The following is a 24,641-nucleotide window of genomic DNA, read 5'->3' on the forward strand; positions in this document are numbered from 1 at the left end:
CCTCGCCCGAGCCTCCCAGCCCCACGCCCCCGACCCCTGAGCTGAGCCCGCCCAGCCCGGAGCCTCCGTCGCCCGCGCCTCCTTCGCCTGCGCCTCCTAGCCCGGAGCCGCCCAGCCCGGAGCCGCCCAGCCCTGCTCCTCCCTCGCCCGAGCCTCCCAGCCCCGCGCCCCCGACCCCTGAGCTGAGCCCGCCCAGCCCGGAGCCTCCGTCGCCCGCGCCTCCTTCGCCTGCGCCTCCTAGCCCGGAGCCGCCCAGCCCGGAGCCGCCCAGCCCTGCTCCTCCCTCGCCCGAGCCTCCCAGCCCCGCGCCCCCGACCCCTGAGCTGAGCCCGCCCAGCCCGGAGCCTCCGTCGCCCGCGCCTCCTTCGCCTGCGCCTCCTAGCCCGGAGCCGCCCAGCCCGGAGCCGCCCAGCCCTGCTCCACCCTCGCCCGAGCCTCCCAGCCCCGCGCCCCCGACCCCTGAGCTGAGCCCGCCCAGCCCGGAGCCTCCGTCGCCCGCGCCTCCTTCGCCTGCGCCTCCTAGCCCGGAGCCGCCCAGCCCGGAGCCGCCCAGCCCTGCTCCTCCCTCGCCCGAGCCTCCCAGCCCCGCGCCCCCGACCCCTGAGCTGAGCCCGCCCAGCCCGGAGCCTCCGTCGCCCGCGCCTCCTTCGCCTGCGCCTCCTAGCCCGGAGCCGCCCAGCCCGGAGCCGCCCAGCCCTGCTCCTCCCTCGCCCGAGCCTCCCAGCCCCGCGCCCCCGACCCCTGAGCTGAGCCCGCCCAGCCCGGAGCCTCCGTTGCCCGCGCCTCCTTCGCCTGCGCCTCCTCGCCCGGAGCCGCCCAGCCCGGAGCCGCCCAGCCCTGCTCCACCCTCGCCCGAGCCTCCCAGCCCCGCGCCCCCGACCCCTGAGCTGAGCCCGCCCAGCCCGGAGCCTCCGTCGCCCGCGCCTCCTTCGCCTGCGCCTCCTAGCCCGGAGCCGCCCAGCCCGGCGCCTCCCAGCCCTGCTCCACCCTCGCCCGAGCCTCCCAGCCCCGCGCCCCCGACCCCTGAGCTGAGCCCGCCCAGCCCGGAGCCTCCGTCGCCCGCGCCTCCTTCGCCTGCGCCTCCTAGCCCGGAGCCGCCCAGCCCGGAGCCGCCCAGCCCTGCTCCACCCTCGCCCGTGCCCCCCAGCCCCGCGCCCCCGACCCCTGAGCTGAGCCCGCCCAGCCCGGAGCCTCCGTCGCCCGCGCCTCCTTCGCCTGCGCCTCCTAGCCCGGCGCCGCCCAGCCCTGCTCCTCCCTCGCCCGAGCCCCCCGCATCGGTTTCGCCACCACCGTCTCCTGAGCCGCCGTTTCCCGCGCCGCCTGATGATCAGTGCGCTATTTGTGCGAAACTTACCATGCAGCCCCCCATCGTTCCTGGGGAGGTGCCAAAGCTCCAATTTGACGGTGCCGTCTGTGGAGCAACCGGGGAGACCATCGCTGACAGCATTGGCCAGCTCTCAGCCGATCAGGGTACTGCTCTCAAGGAGTCGTTTCAGTTGAGGACTTGCAGTGTTGGCAACCTGTCTGCGGTTCCTCCCGAGTTTCCGTACATGACCGTGTGCGGTATATTCGGATCCCTCTCAGATGCTGCGTCAATCCAAGCTGGAATCCAGGCGCTTATGCCTACGTGGGTATCCAAGCTTGCTGCGGAACTGATGAACGCTTTCAACGGCGGCGGATCTGCTGGCCATCGGCACCGGCAACTGCTGGAGCTGCCCAACATGCTGACTCAGCAGCAGTTGCAGCACCATAGCCGGTCGCTGCTGCAGTCAATCCTGTGCACGGAGACGCTGATCGGCTACGGATTCTCAGCGACGTTGGAGCCCGAGCCTGGCAACCCCCAGTGCCTGGTGGCAAACTACAACGAGACCTGCCCCTATTTCCCGCCCTCGCCGCCGCAACCACCCCCTGGACCGCCACAGCTGCCGCCGTCGCCTGCGCCACAGCCGCCAGTCGCACCGCCACAGCCGCCACCGCTTCCGGCGCCGCCCAGCCCCACGCCTGAGCCCTGCCGCCTGTGCCTCACCCTTGTCCTGCTGCCCGGCCCCACCTTTGTCGGGCCCCTGACCTTCACAGACGACGACATGCGGTCCTACGGCGAACAGTTTGCGACGTTCTTTAACCAGGAAGTTCTGGCAGGTCTGCCCTCGCCCGGCAACGTTTTCGAGGTTCCCATCTCTGCCTACAACGCGACCTGGATTCCGGGGACGGGCGTGACGCCCTTCTCCACCGTCTGTGGGAACTTCACAACAGACGGCATTAACGCCCTTGCGGGATTGGACGACGTTGTGTGGAGCCAGTGGTTCAACATTTTGTACCAGGGGGATAACTGCCCAGCCGACTTGGCTGGCATCTCGTCCGCCATCCAGTTTGCCGGCACGCCGCAAACCTGCTTCTTGCATACAGACATCGTCAGGGATGCCTGCGCCCCCGAAGTCCCACCCTCTCCCGAGCCGCCCAGCCCCGGGCCGCCTGCCGGTCCACCGCTGCCGCCTTTTTCCTCAATCTCGCCGCCGCCGCCTCCCCCGCCGCCGGAGAACCCGCCGCCATCGCCGGACCCGCCGCCGCCGCCCAGCCGCCGCCGCCCCACCTCCCCGCCGGAGAACTCCCGTGCCTGCGGGGATCAGGCCACTTGCATGGACACCAACATCGACAGCTCGCAGTGCCAGTACCGGGTTCAGGGCAACCCCGCCGCCGCCGCCCACCCGCCGCCGCCCCACCTCCCCGCCGGAGAACTCCCGTGCCTGCGGGGATCAGGCCACTTGCATGGACACCAACATCGACAGCTCGCAGTGCCAGTACCGGGTTCAGGGCAATCAGTTGTTCCTCTACTGCCCCGTCACCTTCACGTACCCGCGCCCAGGCAGCATCTGCGCCCTGCTCAACATGCCGCCGCCGGCACCGCCGCCCGCACGCGGCGGAGGCGGTGGCAGTGGTGGAGACAAAAGCAGCCCGTAAGTGGCTCCCAGTACAAACTGGCGACAGCAAGCGACGCTTTATGATACAATTTCAAGGCACTGTGGGGCAGGCGTTTCGTGCGTGGGCTCACACACAAACACACACACACACACACACGCACACACACACACACACACACACACACGCGCGCGCGGCATGCACCTCATTCCAGGTACGTTGCTTAACGCATCTCCTCCGCATGCATATGAATCTGACGCAGGTACATCTGCTCCTCGGACAAGCTGGGCACGGTGGTGGAGGGCTCGGGCGGTGTGCCCGTGCCCGGCGGCATCAACCAGCAGCCGTGGCAGCCCGGCAACACCACGGTCTACACGCAATGGGTGCGCTGGGCGGAGGCTGACATGCAGCCGCGCACGGTGGAGTTCAGCGTCCGCTCCGGCTCCAAGGCCTGCAGCCTGGGAAGCCGCGGCACAGCCATCACTGTGAACGGCATGGCTGCCACGTGCGGCGGTCCGCGCTTCCTGGACCCCGCCGGGACGGTTGCGGCGGGCTGCCAAGCCAACGACGGCACCATCTTCAACGAGTGCCTGTGGAGCGTCAACGTGCCACGCCCGGGTGGAGAAGGCTGGAACGGTGACGTGTGCGTGGAGAACAACGTGCCGCCGGCGGCGCCGCCCAGCCCCAACCCCACCCTGGCCACCCCTCCCAGCCCGCCCAGCCCAAGACCGCCGCGGCCCGGCGGCAATCCCAACATCAATGCGCCGCCGCTGCCTCCGATCAACGACTGCCTGTTGTCAGGTGTGAGCAGCAGCAAGACGCCTGGCGGCACCGAGTGCGTGAACCAGGCCAACTGCCTCGACGTCTACTACGACTCCGCCAAGTGCGAGTGGCGCGCCAGCTCCGACGGCAACCTTTACCTCTGTGAGTACCGTAGTGGTGCCGGCCTGCTGCCCTACCATGCGCAACAACTGACGGTGTGCCTGTCATTGTGTATGGTGAAGTATACCCATGGTTGCGAAACTTGCCTTTTACCCCGCCTTCCCTTCGCTGCCCCACAGACTGTCCGGTGTGCTTGCGCTACCCACGCGACAGCAGCATGTGCCCCCTCACGTCCTCCATTGAGTACCTGTGCGCGGGTGACGAGGTCAGCACCGTACTGAGCGGCGACACAGGAGAGCCGGTCCCTGGCGGCATTGCCACGCTGCCTGGCTGGGCCCCCTATTCAAACTACTGCCAGTGGGTGCGCTGGCAGCAGGATGACTTCGCGCAGCAGCCCATTTACTACAGCATCAAAGACGGTGAGTGACGTCTTGCAATAGACGCTGCCGTCTGAGCGCGTGTCGCAGCTATCTGCATGTGTGTCCTGATCCCAATGCACTTCCCTGGAGGGGGACTGGAGGGCCTCCTGGAGCCCAGGTGTCCCAGACGCAGTTGTTTCTAATTATTCGTTATCCGCCACCGTCTCACCTGTTGCCTATGCTGCCATAACGAACGCAGGCGACGGCGCCTGCGTGCGCCGCGCTGGCAACAGCGTCAACGTCACCATCCAGGGCCTGGACGCAATGTGCACGGCCCCGCGGCAGAACGCTTTCGGCAAGCCCGCTGGTTGCCAGGGCAACGACAACATTGACAACGAGGTGTGTGAGCGCGCTGCAGTGCGGTGGGGCCCACATTCGCGCATGCACACATGCGCCCACCAGTGCTGGATGCGGGGCAGGGTAGGACAGGGAGTGCAAGGGGCACGCGGCCATTGACCACACACTGGGGCTAGTAAGGCAGCACAATCTCCTCAGTGATGTCATTCCCCTGCATGCCTTGTTCTCTACCACAGTGCCTGTGGCAATTCCTGGTGCCGCGGCCCGGCGGACCTGGCTGGGAAGGCCAGGTGTGCACCTCCCCTCCGCCACCCTCCGCCCCGGCCCCCAACACGCCAAGCCGGCAGCGCCCACCGCGCCCGCCGGCCAAGCCTGGCAAGCGCGCGCCCAACGTGCCGCCGGCACCTGCGCCGCCGCCGCCCCGCCGCAACATCCCCTTCCCCTTCTGCGCGTGCAAGAAGCGCAACGTCAAGAACACGCCGTACCGGCTCACCTACGCCTCCAGCAACCCCATGTCACCGCTGCCCGGCGGCATTCCTCGGATTAAGCATTGCTTCGAGATCGACACGGTGGATTGCGACCCCAGCACCTCGTGCTGCGGGATGGGCATGAAGAAGATAGGTGAGTGCGTGGTGTATGTGTTGCTAGGGGCCCTGTGGTGCGTACCGGGCTGCTGCGCCACACGCACACACGCGCCGGGCTTGCGGCCACCTTGGCGATACATGCCCCTGCTCTGCATGCCTTTCCTGATCAAGTGCCTGTCTTACTCATCCCTACCCTGCCGTGTGGTGTTGTCGATTTCCCGCCCGCAACAGAGATGTTTGTCAGAAACGAGTGTCGCCAGTCAGTGAAGCTAGCGCTGCTTGGCGACCAGAGCCAAAGCCAGAGTATCAGCTGGTCCTTCACTCAGGATACGCACGATGGCTCCACCTACACCACCTTCAAGTTCCCCAACCTCCACCTCAGTCGGGACGAGATTCGTAACGCCACCAGCCTTTGCATCGTCCTCTCCGACAGCTGCGCCAAGCTAGAGAACTTCTGTTACGACGGCAAAGACAACCAGTGCCGCGTAACGTTCTTCAGCGAGGATGAAAGCTGCTGGTGAGTGCGCGGCGCGGCGCGTGTGCGTGTGCGTGTGGGGGCGTGGGACCAACAGTTCGCTCGTCAGCATGGGAACTCAATGCATAGGCTTCGTGTTTCGAAGCTTATTAGCAAGTGACTTGCCTGTTCGTTCCCTGACTCACTCTTGCTTTGCTGGTATGTGCGTGCGTGTGTTTGTGTGTGTGTGTGCCCTGCAGCCCTACCGGCCTGACAAGTGTGGGCAACCAAGCCACTGCTCCTGAGGTGGAGGTAGACAACTCACCGCCGGAGGCAGTGGTCACCGGGGACCTAGGTCGCCATCGGAGCTCCTTCCGGAGATAGTCGTCAGCATGAGAGTCCGGAGATAGTCGTCAGCATGAGAGTCCGGAGATAGTCGTCAGCATGAGAGTCCGGAGATAGTCGTCAGCAGTAGAGTGTCAGCAGTCCGACAGCCAGCAGGCAGCCGGAACGGAAGGCTGCGGCTGTGAGACAGGATTTGCTTGTTAGTTCGTTTGTTAGAGTGTATCACATGGCAGAGTTGCATGTGTACGGTAGTATGAGACGCATTCCAATCACCCCGAACAAACACTTTCGTACCTGCATGCCCGCGCGGTGAGAAGGTACGGCGCATCGCCACGTTTACGAGTGGGTCTTCCGAGTTAGGCAACATGCGTCCCCACGCACGCACATATCCGCAACCAACTATTCCTTCGCCAACTGAAGTTGGCCGTGTGGCACTAAATCGCTTTCATAAGTGGATTTGAGGACCAGGCTTGTATCAACCACAGCGTGTCCAAAGCTGCAGGATGGATGGGTGGATGGGACACTCGACATGGATAATGAATGAGTCGGGGCAGGATTTGGACCCCCGTTTGCGTGGTCACACGCGTTCTTCTAATTTTTTGGCAGGCTGCTTTTCTTTGTGTGTGCTCTTGACTCGCACGTGCCTCGCGGACATACTCGCCAGTAGTACTTGTATGGATGGCAATATGGGCCACGCCCCACCACGCCCACCTATGTGTGGCCCATACACTCGGTAGTGGCGTACATTCACGTGAGCCAACGCACACGCACTGCGCCCTTTAAATTGCAGCAGAGAGGAATTTGGTACCGCTAACTTAACCTAAACGTGTATTGCCAGCAGGATTAGGCGCGTATTTGCTTTGATGGGTACTCAAGTCCGTGTGCGCTGTAGTGTGTGCTGTTTTAGTGAGCATGAGCATGAGCATTTACATGGGTTCGAGTCCATGTGGCCCCACTAAGTCCTTTGAGTCCGAGGGCGCGTTAGGTGTGTGCTGTTTTAGTGTGTACCGTACTGTTGTAATGACGCAATTCTTGGCGCTGCTCGCTGTCCGCAGTTTAGTCGTGCGCAGGTGTGTCTGCGTCAGGGTTGCACCGTACTCAGTACGTATCAGTACGTACTAGTACGTATTGAGTACTAGTACGCCTCTCCTGGGTCTCAGTACGCCGCAAAATACGCCGGGGGGCGGGGGTGTGGGGGTCGGCGGCGAGTGCCGGTGGCCGGCAGGGGAGGTGGCCACTCCCCTGGTGGCCGGTGGTCGTGCCGTGTCAATGCGTCGGTGGCACAGTGCAGTGGCGAGAGGCAACATAGACGCAACATTGGCAACGTCTTAAGCATAATTTAATTCTGTGTTTGTAGTTGCTCACAACCAAAAGCCTGATAACAGTGACACGATGGCCGAGCGATACGCGAACCGAGCCTGCCCTATTGGATACGCGCAATGGAGCTCTGGATGGATAAACTTGATGGCAAAACAGTAGGCGAAACAGGCTGCGTAGTTGTGGTCACTCCGCTCATCCACCGGGTTGTATGTATTCAGCGGTGCTCACAAACTATGCGTTTCCTACAGCATAGCGAGCTGTAACGACCTCGAGTATGGTCATGTATAGTATGATACAGGGAAGGATACTAAGGAGGAACACGGAGAGCGGAATTTGCAATGGGACCGGGCATTGGCTGCATGGGACGTACTATTGCACGTACTAACCCTTGCTCGCCAGCGTATTATGAGTGAATTATGGTGTATTGTACTAGAAAGCTCTGTACTGCGTATTAATACGCGTATTATAAGAAAATGGCTAGTACAGTGCAACCCTGGTCTGCGTGCGTGCATGCAAACCATGTAACATTTACGCACCTGATGCCCCTTGGGTTCTGGGAATCAGCTGCACCCTATGGGACTTTACCAACTTGCCTTACCACTGTCCCATCACACACCCTTCCGCCAAGCTGCTTAACTCCTTCAACGCTTACGGCGCCACTCCTGTAAGTAACAGGGGTAGCAGAGGCCCTGAACATACTTGCGGCAGTTGCGGATGCCGCAGTGCCGGCACTCGCCGTTGGGCCCACGCTGCTTCAGCCCTTTCGCAACGAGAGCGCGGTTGGCCGCCTTCCGCGCCGCCGCCGAGCGCTCCGAGCAGCCGACCGGGCCCAGTGTGGCGGCCGCCGCCGCCGCGCGGACCGTTGCCGCGATACACCACACCACGCAATTGTTTCTATCATCTGTAAAATGTATTTGAATATGCAGGCCTCAGATGCAAAGATGACTCTGGAGACATCGTTACACGAGACCGCACGAAAGCCATCCACCACAGAGCCACTACAGAGCCGCCACAGAGAGCCGCAACTTAGCCCATGAGCCCAGCTACCCGAGCTGTAGTGGTTGGGACAAGATATGGGACAAGATATGGGCAGGCGGCGTTGCTTTTCTGTCACGCAGACAACACAGCAGGGGAACGGGTGGGGGCGGAGGGTGGTGCACTGGTGCAGCCATGGGGCCGACGGGGCTTAAGAGCAGTGGGCGGGCAGAGGACAAGGGCAGGCGGCGTTGTCCTGCTGTTCCGCGGAGAACAAAGCAGAGTAAGGGTGGGCGCCCGGGGGGGGGGGGGAGGGGGGGGAGCGAGGCCAGCGTCGCCGAGCTGGCACCTCCCGCCAAAGTTCGCAACTGTGCATTTCTGCGTACATCAACGATATGCATGGATATTTGTTCTCGTCATCTACGTGAAAGCTTTCGTCTTTGCGATCGGTCGAGTTGGCTTTACATTTTCATGCTCGCGTGCTTTCAGACAACCTGATTTGTGCTACCTGTGAATTGCGATGTAGGTTATAGCTACGCGCATTTTCGCGCCTGACAATGAAGCGTAGTTATTGGCCTTGTTCATACGCTGCACTCGCTCTCGCGCCCTGGGACCAAGATCACGTATAGAGGAAGCTATGATCATTCGGCTATGCCAAAGCGTTGGGCCGAAATCGTGCTGTACGCGACGACGCACAGGATGCGTCACACTTTCCAGAGGACCCGTAGATAGCTGGGCTAACGTTTAGATGTTTATCAGCTAACAACCTCGTTCTACTCCGCTTGGTTGCGTTAGGGCGCCTCGGCGCCCTGACCCTCCTTGTCGGTAGTAGTTCCTGGCCGGCCTTTGTGGCCGCGCCCATCCCCTGTGGCGCCTCCATGGCGTCCCTGGCGTTGCTTAGGTCAGCTGTAGTGCGTCAGTACTGCTCTGGCTGCGGCGCGCCACTCAGTCGGCGACATCATCGTCGCCGTCCTGCCGAGCGGCCCCCGCTCTGGCAATCTTTGCCGAACATCATGACTTCACACCGTGGAGCCTTCGCGACCTAGCGTGGGTGGCGCGCCTGCTCGCCGGTCGACCTCGTCCTCATGGCTTCGCGATGCTTCTGGCGGGGCGCTCGCTGCTGCCGGGCTCGCAGTGGCGTGTCGCTGAGCGGCTCTTTCGGTAACGGAGGGCCGATTGGAGCTGCTGGCGACTCTTGCTGTGGGCTGCTGCCGCGGCCTGACGTGGCGCCGGGCTCGCCGCGCGTGAACAGGGGCACGCTGCGGCGGGAGCCAGGACCGGCGTCTTCCGGGCGGCGGCGGCTGGAGCTGTGGGCGCATCTACACAGTGGAGAGACCTGCTTGGCGAATGCAGTCTGGCGAAGGCAGTCCAGCGAAGGCTGGCTGGCGCAGGCCGACTAAGCGAAGGCTGGCTGGCGCTGTCTGCTGTGCTAGGGTGTTGCGAGGCTGTGTGGACTTGGTTGGGCGGTGGGCGTGCCTGCACCGCCTGCGCTAGGTTGCGGGCGCTGTGGCTTGTGCTGTCTGGTGGGTCGGACCGGCTGATCCTCGTGGTTCAGCGAACTTGCACGGCCCTAGGCCGTCTACAGGATGCAGCTTCGGGCTGCACCCAACAGTGTGAGGGCCCTGCCCTGTTGGTGCTGGTGTTTTGGGGTAGGAGTTGCACTTTGCAAAGTGGCAGTCAGTCTGACGCCGACCCGCGGCTTAGGTGAGCAGCGCTAGCGTTTGCGGTGAGCCTTGCTCGGGGTTCCTCCCCTCCTTTAGTGAGGCGAGGAGCATGGGGGTCTATCTATCATCTATTCGCTAACAGAGAGCCGCCACGCCACGCTCTGCTCTTGCTTATACTAGGAATTTAGCCGCCACAGAGCCGCCACGCCACTGCGCCTGCGGGTACAACAGCAATCGGGCCGTCCATACACACATGTCTCACAACGCACCAACGTGCACGAACCCTGCGCAACCTAGCATGCGGGCAGGCTCCTCACCTAATCTCAACCCAACCCCCTCACCTTCCGCTATACTACTTGTACGTACAGCCCGCCGGCCCCGCCCCAGCCTCCAAGTTGCCGCCACGCGCGTTCACGGCCGCCCGCCACTCCTCCCCGCTCTTTACGTCGCCCCAGCACTAAGGTCGGCCTCATCATCCACACCACCATTTACACCTATCGGGTCTTGTTACTAGCAGTCAGTCGGTGAAGTCAGGATAGGCGACGTCCGCCTTGCAGGTTTGCATCCTGCTATTACTGCATACACGAGCCACACCTACCAGTTCTGTACAGGAGTCGATGATAACTAGGTACAAAATCCCGCACACCACCAGCCCAGACCAGACAGGCTGCACAGCTCTCCTGCTGCCAGGCAAGACCTAGTGCTGCGCCATTTCCACGAGGCCCCACGCACCACATCTCACCACAGGACACACCACCACGCGAGCCCACTGCACCCGCCGCAATCCCGTTGCTAAGACACCAGCCCATCCCCGCTTGGTGCTACAGCCGCAGCTGCTGCCGGCAGTAGCAGCGTCTCATCAGTTCGCCCCTCCACCCGCCAGTAACGCGGTGCGCTCATCGCTAACCACCACAATGCCGCCGTGACCGTTGGTCGCCGCCGCCGCCGCCGCTGCACAGTTGTGAATGCCGGCGCCGCCAGCCGCCGCGCCGCCGCCACTAGCGTCATACACATTGGCGCAGTCAAAGTGCATGTCCTCAAACACCATCCACCCGCGCTTCTTGGCAAACTGCGTGGCAGTAAAGGGCATGAGTCATAAAAGCGCATTAGTGTTCCACTGTTCCGGTTGACTGCCGCATGTTACTTGTCCGTCCGCATTGGGCCACAAGGTGTCGATCGGCTCTGGCAGCAGTGCTTTGCGGTGGGTAACAATGTATCGCAGTGCCCGACGCCTCCCTTTCATGGGGGCACCCACCCACGCCCACACCCACACCCACACCCACACCCACCCACACACCCACGCACACATACACACACACTCACACACATATACACACACATGCCCCCCCACACACGCCCCCCCCCACACACCCACACCCGCCCACCTGCAGCGCCGGATACATGACGAAGCCCAGCAGCACCGCGCCCAGCGTCCAGGCCACGGTGGGCAGGTCGCCGGTCACGAACGGCACCGCCAGCACCACCAGCAGCAGCACACTGGCGGGCAGCAGCATCAGCACCAGCCCCCACACCGGCAGCGGCACCCTGCAAACGATACGGCGCGTGTATGAGGAGGCGCCGCACAGATGTACGGTATGGAGGCACGGTTGCGCGGGCCCGCAACACAGCAGTCGAGAAACGCCACCCAGTACCCCACCCCACGCACCTCGCGTCACTTGCTGCCGTGGAGGCAACAACGCCCCCCCCTTCGCGGTTCCCTTTGGACGTCGGCACTTCTCACGTGTGTTTCTACCCACTACTCTCCAGCTTCATCATCGACGGCCACGACCCCACACACGCCCCTGGACTTCAGCACGCGCGTGCCGTACCCGCACCATTCTCAGCTCCCCCATGAGTTTCACAGCTTTGCACCTGTTGGCTCTGCCTGTACTGCGCTAGCTCAGTCTGGTTCGGTTTAGCTTGGACTGGTACTTACAATCCCCCACCCACGAATTCGTTGGGCTCGGGCATATTACCCCCCCCCCCCCACCCCTCCGTTCTCCATGAATGCCTCCCCCCGGGCGACGATTCCTTGACTATTGGGACATATTTCGTTGGGCTCAGGCACGTTACCCCCCCCCCTACCCCCCACCCCCATCCACCCCCACCTCGCCCAGCAGCGCCCCCCCCCCCGCCACGGTAGGTCGCACGCACCTGTATGGCCGCAGCAGGTGCGGCTGCTTGATGCGCAGCCACACGAAGGCCGCGAACTCCAGCAGCTCGGCCAGGCAGTAGATGGCGTTGAGCAGCGTCACAATCTCAACAAACGACATGGACGCCTGCAGCAGCCGGGGGGAGGAGGGGGCAAGGAGTGGGGGGGAAGAGGGCAAGGGGGTTGGGGTGGGAGGGGACAAGGGGGTTGAGGTAAGGGGGCAAGGGGGTTGAGGAAAGGTGATAGGGATGGCAGAGGCAGTGGCGTGGATGGCCCCGAGCGGAGTAGGGATGGGCGGATAGCTGGAGAAGCTCTGAGCGCTGCCCCTCTCGCTCGGCAAGGGATGCCGTGTGCGCCCGCCCCTTTGTAGCAAACACACGCAACACGCACGCTCACACGGCATACACGCACCGCGTACATCCCCCCCACACACAGTAACACCCCCACACCCCACACACACCCCCACACACACCCTGACGCCCAGCCCCCCTCCCTCATACACACGCACACACGCACCAGGCACAGCACCCCCAGCGAGCTGAGCAGTATGCCATACACGGGGGTGCCGTGGCGGCTGCGGCGGCCCAGCGCCTTGGGCAGGAAGCCGCGCTCGGCCATGCCCTGGACCTGTGCGCGTTTGAAAGGGAGTGTGTGTGTGTGTGTGTGTGTTTTTGGAGTGTATCTGTGTTTGGAGTGTGTCTGTGTGTGGAGTGTGTTTGTGTGTGGAGTGTGTTTGTGTGTGTGTGTGTGTGTGTGCGTGTCAGCGGGTGTATGGGTATGACTTGTATCAAGAGAGCACAAGAAAGACACCTTTGTGTCACCCAAGGCTCTGCACCACCTGCACCACCTACTGTCACCAACCCCAACCGGCCGACCTCAACCCCGGACAAGCTCGGGCAGCTGTGGTCACCGGCCCCCTGCAACCCGCGCATGTGATCACTGCGTCTTCCATGGACGGCTACACCCTCCCCCCGCATAACCTCCCCGGCCCCTCACCCCTCAACCCCCTCATCCTCCTCAGCCCCGCGCTCTTCCACCCTCTTCCCCCTCAACCCCCATTGGGCTCGGGCAGATACCCCTTGCTTGTCGCGTCCGCGTGCCTGTCTTGTGCTGTTGTCCGCGCCACCGAGCCCGGGCGGCGACATTTATCGCCGGCGCCGCTCGCCCTGCTGCTCCACGACGCCTCGGCCCACATCCCATAAGTATTATCGCTTGCAACTAACTGCATTCCGCTCGTTTTCGTTGGTTTTGGTTTAGTTTGGGCTGGTATTTTACACCCCCCCTCTCCCCCCCTCTCCACCCCCTCTCCCCCTGTTCCCCCCTTTCCCCCCCCCCGTTCCCCCCTCTTTCCCCCCCGCCCTTCTTGCCCCCCCCCTCACCTGGTACGAGTCGCTGGCCATCTCGGCCTGGTACTGGCCCACCTGGCTGCAGGCCGCCGCCACCACCACCCACAGAGCCAGCCAGGGGCCGCCCACCTGCGGCCGCCGCACACAGGCGAGGGACACACAGGTGAGGGACACAGCAACAACATCACACAGCAACAACATCACACAGCAGGAGTGCGTCGGGGTTTGACCCACCGGCACACACACCACACACAAACACACGCACCCGCCCCAACGCCAACCTGCGCACGCTCTACTACTCACTCAGCAGCTGGCAAACCACCACCTCTGCTCCACCCACACCACCACACCCGCCCCGCCCTGGGATGTTGGAAAGAAAAACAACCCCTCCGCCCCCCCCCGACCCCCGACCCTTCCTCCCGCCCCCCCCCCGCCCTTCCTCCGCCCCTCCCACCCCCCCCAAGCCCACCTGCTGCGCCACGTATCCGTAGAAGCCCAGGCTCCAGTCGCCCGCCGCCGCCGTGACGCCCAGCGCCGCCACCGTGGGCAGCAGGTACATGGCCACCACCAGCACCACGGCCAGCAGCAGCGCGCGAGGGAAGGTGCGGCCGGGGTCGCGGACCTGCGCGCGGGAGGGCGCGGCGGCGGCGGTTGGCCTTGCGTTGTTTGTGCATGTGCTTGTGTGTGTGTGTGTGTGTGTGTGTGTGTGAATTTGTGTGTGTGTGTGTGTGTGTATGCGTGGGTGCGAGGGATGTCTGTTTGGGGGCTATCGCGTCTTTTGGGGGGTTGCCGCAGGGGAGTACGGTGTGTAACGGCATAGAGGAGTCCTCGCGGCAGCCCGTTTGCACCCACATGCGGTTCTAGTGTGCGCGCTCAGAGCCAGCAATTGAAGCTTACCACCCGCCACATCCTCCGCCAGCCCCATGCCCTCCCCACCCGCCAGCCGCCGCCCACCTCGCCCGCCAGTGTGGACACGCTGTCCCAGTAGTTGAGGTTCCTGAGGATAGGAGCGGGGGTAGGTGGTGGAACGGGAGGAGGTGAGGGAGGAGGAGGTGGAAGCGGAGAATAAGGAGGTCCAGGTGAGCAGGTGAGCAGGACAAGCAGTGCCGGCTTAACCCCCACTCCGCCCCATCCATACCCCCCAGTCACCCCGCCCCTCCCCCGCTCCCGCCACCCTCCCTCTCACCAGAACATGACGTTGAGGAAGGTGGGCCAATCCACTGTGTCCCAGTCCACCTTGGTGAAGTTCTTCACCTGCGAGGGTCGTGTATGGGGGTTGTAAATACCAGCCCAAACTAAACCAAAACCAACGAAAACGAGCGGAGTGCAGGCAGAGGCGTTAGGCGGGTGTGTGTGCGGTTTTGGGGTGGGCTGGACAGTACATGGCTGAGGGGAGGGCAGTTAAAAGAGGGGAGGCCGCTGCCCACGTTGACCCGCTCCTTGTCCTTCTCCGCGTAGTCCTCCCGCTCCACCCGCTCCCTCTCCGCGTCTTCCTGCCTCTGCCCAACCCCTTCAAACCCCCGCTCCCGGCCCCCCGCCCCCCGCCAACCCCCCCCCGCTCCGGGTGGGCCACGCGCTCCTCCTCGCCCTTTTTGCATAGGGTTTCGCTTTAGTTTGGCCTGGTATCTACAACCCCCCCCCACACCCGCCCCCCCGCCCCCACGCACGTTGGCTCTCGGCAGCGCCAGTGCGCACAGCAGCACGAAGGGCAGCACGATGGCCACCGTGGACGTGACCACGGCGTGCCCCACCACCGTCAGGCCGCGGTAGTTGAGCCACGACAGCAGCAGAGACATGCCCACCAGGAAGCAGCTGCGCGGGGGGTGGGGGATGCAAGGATGGGGGGGAGGGGGCGGGGAGGGGGAGGGGGCGGGGAGGGGGGAGAAGGCGTGAGAAGGTGGGTGTGTTTGCGAGTGTGCTAAGGCGCCTGTCGGTTTCAATTCCACGGCTGGCCCCTCTCTCTCTCCTCCAACCCTCCACCCTGTCCTACCCGCCTTCCTCTCCTCCCTGCCCCTCGCGCCTTCCCGCCCTATTTCGTTGGGCTCAGGCATTCAACCCCCGCCCTCCCTCCCCACACACACCATCACAAACCCACCTCAGCCCTCCCCCGCCCCGCAGCCTCCCTCTCCACACCCCCCACCACACACACACACACGCACACGTGCCCGCCCTCACATCCTCGGCCAGCCGCTCTCCAGCTGTGGGAAGAAGATCTCCAGGTTGGCTGCCAGCATGACCGGGTACAGGCTGTTGTCGGTGACGCCCGACAGCCAGCTCCACAGCCCCTCCTGGAAGCCCCAGAAGGGGCCGAACGCGGCGGTCACCCAGGCCACGTAACCGCTGCGGGGGGCGCGGGGGTCGGGTGGGGTGGGGAAGGAGGCGTGGGGCGGTGGGGCGTGGCGGCGTGTCAGGAAAGCGCATAGGGAAAGTGCAAGGGGGAAAGCGCAGGGGGAAAGGGCTGCCGCACCACCACCAGCAGCACTTCCTCCGCCCCTGCCCGCTCCCCTCCCCCCCTGCCCGCTTCCCCCCCCCCCCGCACTGCTGCCCCGCTCCCCCACCTCCACCTCCACCTCCACCCCCGTCTCGCCCACCCCCTTCCCACATGTTCTCTCCTCCTCCCTTGCCTCCTTCCCTACCCCCCTCGCCTCCCTTATCTCCTCCCCCACCTCCTCCCCCGCCCCACCTCCTCCTCCCCTACCCCCCCCTACCTCCCCCCCCTCCCCCCACCCCCACCTCCCCACCTCCCCACCTGTTCTCGGGGAAGGCGGTGGCCAGCTCCGCTGTGATGAGCGCCTCCGGCACCGACCACAGCAGCGGGAACACCAGGAAGCCCAGGATGGTCAGCAGGGGCCCAGCAGCGGACACGGCGTCCTGTGCAGGGTGGGCGGGGCCGAGAGGGGGCAGGTAACCCGAGCAGCGGAGGGAGAGGCGGGTGGGGGGCTGCGCGGTTGCGCCCAAAAAACGAACGCGCGGGTGCAAACATGCTCCACTTGGTAGGGGAGAGGCTGTTGCGCTACATATACATCCTGTGAGGACACGCACACGCACACGCACGCGCACACACACTCGCGCGCAATTACCTCTGTTCCAAAAGGCCCTCCGGACACCTCGAAGAAGATGAGGGTCACGAGCGGCAGCAGCCCCAGCGTGCGCACGTGGCCGGGCTCGCCGGGCGGCCGGTGGTGGCCCTGACGCAGCCAGGCGGACCGGCAGGCAAGTTGGCAGGTTGGGTAATAGCTTATGAATTTGTAGAGATGTAGAATGTGGAGAGTACGCTTTTGAGACCAGGGCGGAGAAAGGACGGGGCTGCAGGCTATAAGGGTTGTGGAGGGGGAGTCCAGACGACCGGGAACGAGTTGCAGGCACACACGGTGGGATAGAAAGCGTGCAAGCATTCCGCCTAAACCTGCGTAGGTTTGTTGCGACCTCCGCGCTCTCGATAAGACATACTCTGCCGGCCGGACTGGCTAGGGTTTCAGGCTCCGAACCGACACGCAGTGTGTCGCGCGCCGACACAATTCGACTCGCGCTCCGCCTCACCTCGCCTCCATACCCCATGACGTCATGAGGTTTGTCGGTCCTTGGGCTAGCAGGTGCGATAAGTGGCACACTCGCGTCGCCAGTGTCGCGGTTCAAGTCCGCCATCGACACACCAGTTCGTCAGCGCCGGCAGTGCCCTCGAAGAAGCTGGTTCCCCGCCTGCAGAAGCTGTGCCTGCAGATACTCTTTGTGCTACCTCACGACCCAACACGTAGGATGCTCCGCCACAGCGTCGCTGAGGCGCCGACGGAAAGCGGAATCGGCCGGCCACGGAAACCTAACAAGAAATCGCCGGTGTTAGCTGCCCTCCATTGGTGCAAGCAAAGCTAGTTAAAACTAGCTGGGTTTTAGAAGCTGTAAAGAGCGTGAGGATACATACGAGGAGCAGCAAAGGAAATGGAATTTCAGCAAGCTTCCCAGAAACGAGCGTTTGCGGTGTCTTAATGTGGTCGCGGTAATGGTGATATCTGTTCAAAGCTTTGTTGGTTGGAGACGACTCCAACCGGACTAGAATTAGAAAGCAAGAATGGGCCCTTTGCCATCGGCCCGATTGCGGGACCTGCGCCCTCCCTGAAATTATCACCCGATTACGAACTTCGAATACAAAAAGACAATAGACGGATTACCACCACATTAGAAACAACAAGAGTGCACGGAACGATGCAAGTTGCGTCCAGGGCCAGTCGCCAGCGATGGGGCTCGAATGGCTGCCTAATAGCGCGGCGACAGCAGCGCGCTGTGCAGCCACTGCGCGCACAGCGGGGCGATGGTGAGGACAGTTGGTGCTCCCTGGCCACGCGATCGCCCCCCCCCCTCGACTGCGGTACCCCACGCACCTTCCTGTGTGCCTATGCCCCCGAAAATTGAATGCGCATCTCTTAATGTTGGCCCAGCTTGCCAGCTGGTTGCATCACCCGCGTTGCCTGTGGTCTGCACCCGCGGCTGGCATGCGATGCAGCAGCATGCCCCATCCGACGAATGCACTTGCCACGGTCGCCCACTCGGCGGCTGCCCCACTCACCCCGCTGCAGGCCCCAGCACCAGCGGCCGCGGCGCCACCGCCCCTGATGGCGCCACGGACCCGGAAGTGGGCGCCGGACTCAAGGCCGTCTGGTGCGTGCGTGCGTGCTGCAGGCGCGCGGGCGGGCGGGCTTGCTGGGGGCGCGTGTGCGTGCGTACTTGCGTGAGTGCTTGCGGGGCCTTTTCGGAAATGCCGTATTGCTTCTTGCCTGTCAACGCCACCCAACTTTGACACGCCCCGCTTCCGGCTGTTGCAGGTACGGCGCGGAGACGTTCGGAAAGCTGGTCAGCCTCGCGCGCGGGCCCCAGCAGCAACAGCAGCAGAGGGCTGCGGCGGGGGCGGGTGCAGGCAAGGTGATGGACCGTGCCGAGATCCTGGCTTCAATCCGCGCCGATTACGACGAACAGTATTTCGTTCGCGGCGTGAGCGAAATGTCGGCGTACGATCCGCAATGCGTCTTTGCGGGTGGGTGGGTGGTGATGGGTGCGTGGCGTGGGGATCTGAAACTAGGCTGGGGAAGAGGCAAATGCGGTACTGAGCGGACAGAGGGCTGGTCGGTGCGGTTTCGGGGCGTGGGCTGGATGCGGGGTGCTGACGACGCTTTTGCACTGAAGTGTCTGCCGCGCTGCCGCTACTCCCTCCACCTTTCACAGACCCGTTTGTGAGCTTCTCCGGCACGCAGCGCTTCAAGCAGAACGTGTCAAACCTGGGCGGCCTCATGTCAGACATCAAACTTGATGTGTACGACTGGCAGGAGGGTGAGAGCAGCAGGGGGCGGAGGTGGGGAGGTCCTTGCGGAGATCTCTGGAGAGGGGCCACACACGGACGGAGGAGGGCGGGAAGGACGGCCGAGGAGGAGGGGGCCTGCGGAGCAGGGGACGGCTGCTGAGGGACGGAGGACTGCGAACGGAGGTTGTCGGTACCAAGTCCGACTAAACGGACGGGGGCACGCGTTGTCTGGTGGGTGGCGCTCTGTCGGCATTAGCCCAACGTGTATACACAAATGCATATGTCGCACGTGTCGCACGGCGTTGCTCTTTCTTCCCAATCTCCCCTGCATTGCGGCGCTGCCGCAGGTGACAACACGCTGACCACGCGCTGGCGCTTCTCCTGTCTGCTGGACCTGCCCTGGCGGCCGCGCCTGGCGGCAGCGGGCGGCACCACACACGTCATCGACCCAGCGCGCGGCCTGGTGGTGCGACACGAGGAGCGGTGAGGAGCAGGCCCATGAGGTGGTTAGTCGCTTTGAATCCCAAAACAAGCGGAAGACCCAGAAGGGGCGGGCAGCCGTCCATGCATGACATAAGGGAGCTTTGTAAGCAGAGGCTGTAAGGAAAAACCGCCCGACGTAAGGGGTTGTTGTAGGGCTGAGGACAGCGGGAACGTCGTCAAAAGCGGAATCATTTCAACTCCATCGCATACCTGTCCGGTGCTACCTTGTCCCATCCAGGTGGGAGGTGGAGCCGGCGAAGGTCGTGGCACAGCTGTTCACGCCGGCAGCCAAGGTGGGGGCTGAGACTAGGGGCACACGCAGCGTGCCTGCATGCCCGTGACATAATGCCGCTTGGCTTCAGGTTGTGAAGGTTTGGGCCTGCATGGCGCATTTGCACATGATGCTGAAATGGCATTGTGGCTGAGGCTGCGCCCGCGGACCGCAGGTGCCTTCAAACGCGTGGGAGACCTTCCTCTTGTCGGCATCAGCAGGGGACGTGCAGGTGTGTGGGCAACTCCGTGTCCGCGGCCTGAAGCCTTCGCTTCTGCGCTCTGCGCTCTTGCCCTGCCTCCCAGCAAGGTAGCAACTCTCCATCCGCACCGTCCCATCAGTGCCCACCCAACTCCTCCTTATCATCATCATATCTTGTAAACACTGCTACAGGGCATGTGGTTCGTGTTGAACCCGCTGTTCCTCAAGGCCAGCGCCGCGCTGCTGGTCGCCTCCTTCGCGCTGTCGCTGGTGAACGGCGGCGAGGGGCTGCTGCCGGGGCCGGCGGTGGTGGCTGTGCAGGTGGCGCTAGGCGGCTGCCTGGTGGTGGAGGTGCTCAAGTTCGCACAGGGTATGCAGGTGCGGCGCGGGGCAGGGAGGGGTAGAGGCCGAGGGAGAGGAAGGGGAAGAAGGCGGCTGTGTCCGCTGTGCCCAAGGGGCGAGAGGGAGGGTGAGGCAGGGGTTTGGGGTGCCGCCGTGCGGGTGGGTGCTTAGGACGGGGGCAGGGACACAAGGGCTGGTGTTGGGATTGTTGAGTGTGATCGTCAGCGGAAGGGGGGGGGTCTGAGTGCGTTTGGATAAGGCCCCGGCGATGGCGCCGAGGTCACAGTTTGTGTACGGACGCGAAGAGCCGGCCGGCTGGAGCAGCACACCCGGTCGCGGTCTGTGGGACCTGGGGCACGATGCCTGCATGGGCTCCAGAACCCGACGTGACACAACGTACTACGTGACCTGACCTGTTCCTCCTGCTTCGTCACAGGGTGGTGAGACTGGCACTGGCGGCCGGTTCTGAGGACCGATGTGGAGAGCGGAAACGCAGGACTGCATGCGGGATGGAGCCGGCGTCAAGCATGAGTGCAATTGTTTTCGTGCGAGAGATATGGAACTAAGATATACTGGGCCGGTCAGTCAGTAGACATGGGCAAAACAGCCGCAAGGGGCGTGGAACACTGGCGCACTGGATGTTTCGGCCACGGCCGTCTGAGAGTTGTACACGGTATATGGCGAGCCGCGGGGTGGCAGACACGCAGCACGTTTCGTGGGCAGACACAGGAAGTTTCGTGGGCGGTGTGGGTAGGCGTTGGACAGAGTTGTACACGGTTCACAGTATGTGGCGTTGAAGTAAGATACGAGTTGCGCCTACACCTGCTTTTGTGAGCATGGCCGTTGAGGGTTTTTTGACTGTCACAATGTCACACTGGAATGGAACACGTGGACATGTGGATGCGCCGGAAGCCGCGTACCCAGCGCTTTGCTCGACACCGCATGCCTAGTGTAGTAGGCTGGCAATCAGCACCGGTAATTGTCGGGTGGCAATAAGACCAGTAAGACGGGGATATCGTACGCTGCACACTATCGGGACCGCGCCACCCTGCGCCTTCCCCACGCCCTTACCCTGCTCCATTCCTGCACCAGTAAGATAAGCATCCAGTTACAGGTCGGGGCGCTGCGGGGGTGTCCCCAGTGGTGCACTTGGTGGCACAACGACACGGCAGTGTGGCATGTGTCCTCAGTGCATAACTCCGCCAAATCATAACCTGGCAGCTTTGCATCCCCAGCAGCAAACCCAACTGTGCAGGGCCGGTGCCTAACCCAACCTCGGCTGCTTCTGCGGCGGCGGCTGGCCCTCGCCCTCCCCTGCCACCGACTCAGGACCCGCCACCGCTAGCGCCGCTGGCGCCGCCGTAGCACCCGCACCCGCGCCACGTGCCTCCGATGCCGTCTTGGCCCCACCACCCGCACCACCCGCACCACCCGCACCGCCTACTCTACCTGCCGCCGGCGCCGGCGCCGCTGTCTTTCCCATCGCCGCTGCTGCTGCCGTTGCGGCTGCGGACCCAGCGGGCCGTTTGGACCAAGACCTGAAGCCGAATGCGCTGTCCGTGAGGCCGCACAGGAATTGGAACATCTCGACAGGGCCCGCGCCTGTGGCCGAATCATGAAACAGCCACAGAAGGGATGTCATAGCATGTACGCATTCGAGGACGAAGCGCTGGCGAGCACATCCAAGCAAGCGGAATCACGTTCAGACCACGTAGGGAGCGCCCGACGCTTTTCTGCCTCGATGCCAGCCCCGCCCCACACTGCCCCACAACGCACCGCAAACCGCTGTGTAAAGCTCCCGGAGTTTAAACGCCTCGCCCGACAAGCTCAGCGCCTCAAGCTGCCGCCGCCAGTCGCCGTCACCGCCGCCGCCGCCACTGCCACTGCCACTGCCGCCGCCACTGCCTGTTGGCCCTGTTGTTGCCTGGGCCGCAGTGTTGGCGGTGGCGGCGGCCGCAATGGCGGCTGTGGCGGCGGCACGTGCCGTGTCGTACGACTCCTTGCTGAAGTACGCCCGGTCCTGTCGGAACACACGGCAGAGCGAGTAGTTGATGACAAGACCAAAAGCACACTCTGGTTGCGGCGCACGAAGGGGAGTGCCACGTACTGGGGTGCCGGAGTGCCGCGTGTCACGTGCCGCGTGTAGGGCGGGCACGCAAAAGGTGTGCGAGCAAAATCTTTACCAAGCGCCCAGCACCACTGCCCAGCACCATTACCCAGCACACCGCATCAGCACACAGCAGCCAGCACCATTACCCAGTGCCCCGGCCGCATCCGCGGCGGCGGCCCCAGCGCTCACCATCATCAGGCCAGTGGGCGGCGCGGTGGGTGGCGTGATGTGCGGCCGGGCCGGGTCCAGCGCCGCGCGGATGCAGTCGGGCGGCGCGGCCTTGCGAGCTACCGCCAGCGCTAGCCCGACCTGAAGTGTAGGCGTCAGGGAAACGGTGACGAGGATGGGAGCATGCGGACACCGAGAGCCACGCTAGGCAGCTCATGCTAGCTGCAGTAACTGTGGCGCGCGATGCCGGCAATGTGGCTCTTGCCCCTGCCGGGCGCTGTGGCAGGTCGCCCATCCGCATCCGCGCATACATCAGGCAGGCTCACCCAGGTGCACCGGCCCCGCCATACAGCATCCGGGCCCATGCGCGCATGCCCACTCCCGTCACCCCGGTCAACCTACCCCCGTCAACGCCGCCGCCACCACCTGCCTACCATTCTCCGGATCTGGTGCATCAGGAAGCCCGTGCCGATGAACACAATGCGCACGTACGGCGCGCCCTGGCCCTCGCCCTGGCCTCCGCCCTGGCCTCCGCCCTGGCCTCCGCCCTGGCCTCCCCTTGGAGCCTGGCCTCCGCCGTCGGGATTGCAATCGGAGCCGGTCGCCGCGGCCGCGCCTTCGGTCTCTGGGCTGGGGCGCAGGTACACGGGTCCCTCCGCCCGCGCCACGTGGATGGTCCGCCGCAGACTCTCCGGGTCGTCTGAGGGCTGCGCGCAGGGCAGTACAGGCGCACACGCGGGGACATGGGTGAGGTTCAAACGGCTTAGTGCGTCCGGCCCTCCAGAACTGCGCAGCAGCGCCTAACAGTGCCCCTACATTTCAATGGCTCACGCCCCAAGGCTTTGACAAACCGCTACACGAGTCTTCCAGCCCCAGCCCCAACCCCAACCCCCAACCCACCCACCCCACCCACAGCTACTATGTCTCGGAGCAGCCCCACCTCGCTTGTGAAGTTGTGGAAGCAATGTGCGCCCACGAACACGCCCAGGATGAGGTTGAGGCGCTTCAGCTCGGTGGGGCTCAGAGCGAAGGAGCTGGCTCCTATCTCCGCCTCAGCCCGCATGCGGCTGCGCTCAGCCGTGGTGGTGCCCGCGGCGGCACCGGAGGTGGTGGCTGCAGTAGCGGAGGCGTTGCCATTAGCAGCGTTGCTGGGGGGCTCAGCGGGTGTGCCAGGACTGCTGGCCGGCTGCGAGTCTTGTGCTTGCCGCTGCAGCTGCTGTGGCTGTGGTTGCTGTGATTGTTGCACGCCACGCGGCTTGCCCACCGCTGGGTCCAGAGCCCACACGGGGAGCAGGTACTCGTATCTACCGTACACAGGGCGCAACATGTACAAGAGGGCCCTCATTAGCAATTTGCGAAGCTTTGGGGCACCACAAACAGCCAGCTTGACATATCCTCGGCAGCCGGCAAACACGTGTACACTTCCCCTGCGCACCTGCGGCCGCATGCCACCCTGCGCGCGTCAAAGCTCTGCCCCACCCGCACGCCGCCCCACACGCGGATGGGCGCCCTCAGCGCCCCGTTCAGCCGCGCCACCAGTCCCGCCAGCTCCGCATCGCCGCCGGCGGCGCCGCTGCCTCCCGCGGCGGTGCTGTTGCCACTGCTGCCGGCGGCTGCAGATCCCGCGGCGCGCTCCTGCTGGTGCTGCTGATGCGGCTGGCCCCGCTGCTGATCAGCCCTCAGGCAGGCGTGGGGCACGTCAAAGGCGATGACGTTGGCGGCGGCGCTGACGCCCTTGTCGGTGCGGGAGGTGCGGCTCCAGTTGACCTGCACGGTATGGCGGGTGCGTGTGCGTGTGCGTGCGCGTGTGCGTGTGCAGGTGCATGAGTATGCGCGCGTGCATGCGTAGCCACAGGCCGCGTGCAGCGTGCCAGCGGGTGTGGCGCATCATGCACGGCTCGCTGTAATATGCGGCAGCCTCGCACTGCAGCCTTCACCACAAGTCGTGGGCGGCAGTGCGACAGCGCCAACGGAAAGGAAGTGGCAACCGGGCAACGCACCCGATGCAGCGCCCCTGCGTTCCGCGCCAGCAGCGCCCCGACCTCCAGGAGCCCCGCCTCCAGCTCCTGCTCGATGGTGGGTTTGCCGGTGTTGTCGGGCTGCCGCTGCAGGCCCTGCAAGTCCAGGTCGACATGCGTCGCCGCCGCATGCAAGCGTGGGCGTGACTTCAGCGAGGGTGTCGACACTCCAGACGGTACTCAGACCCCAGGTTCACCCGGCTGCCTTGCCCGAGCCCCGTGCTGCTCCATTGATACTTCGTGCTTTTATGGACAGCTACAGGCATGGCTACGGTACGGTAAATACAGTCGCAACTCACGAAGTAGCCAGCGCCATTGTACCCGAAACATAACGCAATGCGTTGCGACATAGTTATTCACACCTTTGTGCACACCATGTATGGTATGGAAATGTGAAAGACCAA

General features: G+C 64.0%; 6 protein-coding genes across 6 annotated transcripts in view; 3 read left to right on the forward strand and 3 right to left on the reverse strand.

The window, feature by feature from the left end:
• CHLRE_06g292282v5 (uncharacterized protein) lies at positions 1-1,482 on the reverse strand. Its single transcript, XM_043063443.1, has 3 exons — positions 1,387-1,482; positions 289-1,320; positions 1-182 (listed from the first exon to the last, which is right to left on the reverse strand). Exons 1-3 carry the CDS (start codon positions 1,445-1,447, stop codon positions 97-99), a joined length of 1,179 nt encoding a protein of 392 aa, XP_042924148.1. The 5' UTR covers positions 1,448-1,482; the 3' UTR covers positions 1-96.
• Positions 1-6,930, forward strand: part of CHLRE_06g292249v5 (uncharacterized protein) — a 33,088-nt gene extending 26,158 nt beyond the window's left edge. The window contains exons 10-18 of the mRNA XM_043063442.1: positions 20-1,277; positions 1,362-2,675; positions 2,758-2,954; positions 3,179-3,840; positions 3,978-4,217; positions 4,417-4,556; positions 4,751-5,135; positions 5,330-5,615; positions 5,813-6,930. Of these exons, the coding sequence (XP_042924149.1) occupies positions 20-1,277; positions 1,362-2,675; positions 2,758-2,954; positions 3,179-3,840; positions 3,978-4,217; positions 4,417-4,556; positions 4,751-5,135; positions 5,330-5,615; positions 5,813-5,936 (4,606 nt within the window). The 3' untranslated portion in view covers positions 5,937-6,930. The remainder of the gene's footprint in view (positions 1-19; positions 1,278-1,361; positions 2,676-2,757; positions 2,955-3,178; positions 3,841-3,977; positions 4,218-4,416; positions 4,557-4,750; positions 5,136-5,329; positions 5,616-5,812) is intronic.
• Positions 6,931-8,592: 1,662 nt separating this feature from the next.
• CHLRE_06g292315v5 (uncharacterized protein) lies at positions 8,593-10,044 on the forward strand. The gene has a single exon (XM_043063444.1). The coding sequence runs from the start codon at positions 9,278-9,280 to the stop codon at positions 9,590-9,592; it is 315 nt and encodes a 104-aa protein (XP_042924150.1). The 5' UTR covers positions 8,593-9,277; the 3' UTR covers positions 9,593-10,044.
• A 32-nt stretch (positions 10,045-10,076) lies between these two features.
• Positions 10,077-17,342, reverse strand: CHLRE_06g292350v5 (uncharacterized protein). Its single transcript, XM_043063445.1, has 13 exons — positions 16,895-17,342; positions 16,435-16,542; positions 16,104-16,225; positions 15,530-15,694; positions 15,022-15,166; positions 14,541-14,608; positions 14,309-14,351; positions 13,824-13,976; positions 13,388-13,483; positions 12,525-12,635; positions 12,011-12,135; positions 11,242-11,401; positions 10,077-10,925 (listed from the first exon to the last, which is right to left on the reverse strand). Exons 1-13 carry the CDS (start codon positions 16,910-16,912, stop codon positions 10,716-10,718), a joined length of 1,524 nt encoding a protein of 507 aa, XP_042924151.1. The 5' UTR covers positions 16,913-17,342; the 3' UTR covers positions 10,077-10,715.
• Positions 17,343-17,442: 100 nt separating this feature from the next.
• CHLRE_06g292400v5 (uncharacterized protein) lies at positions 17,443-21,044 on the forward strand. Its single transcript, XM_001701557.2, has 9 exons — positions 17,443-17,663; positions 17,926-18,007; positions 18,172-18,380; positions 18,569-18,673; positions 18,992-19,127; positions 19,366-19,420; positions 19,574-19,630; positions 19,792-19,977; positions 20,378-21,044. The coding sequence occupies exons 1-9, from the start codon at positions 17,555-17,557 to the stop codon at positions 20,408-20,410; spliced, it is 972 nt and encodes a 323-aa protein (XP_001701609.1). The 5' UTR covers positions 17,443-17,554; the 3' UTR covers positions 20,411-21,044.
• A 2-nt stretch (positions 21,045-21,046) lies between these two features.
• Positions 21,047-24,612, reverse strand: CHLRE_06g292450v5 (uncharacterized protein). Its single transcript, XM_043063446.1, has 8 exons — positions 24,537-24,612; positions 24,220-24,333; positions 23,655-23,986; positions 23,160-23,523; positions 22,654-22,926; positions 22,241-22,360; positions 21,718-21,961; positions 21,047-21,543 (listed from the first exon to the last, which is right to left on the reverse strand). The coding sequence occupies exons 1-8, from the start codon at positions 24,585-24,587 to the stop codon at positions 21,206-21,208; spliced, it is 1,836 nt and encodes a 611-aa protein (XP_042924152.1). The 5' UTR covers positions 24,588-24,612; the 3' UTR covers positions 21,047-21,205.
• Positions 24,613-24,641: the final 29 nt, after the last annotated feature.

Source organism: Chlamydomonas reinhardtii, chromosome 6 (assembly GCF_000002595.2).
Source record: "Chlamydomonas reinhardtii strain CC-503 cw92 mt+ chromosome 6, whole genome shotgun sequence".
In the NCBI taxonomy this organism is placed as follows: Eukaryota; Viridiplantae; Chlorophyta; class Chlorophyceae; order Chlamydomonadales; family Chlamydomonadaceae; genus Chlamydomonas; species Chlamydomonas reinhardtii.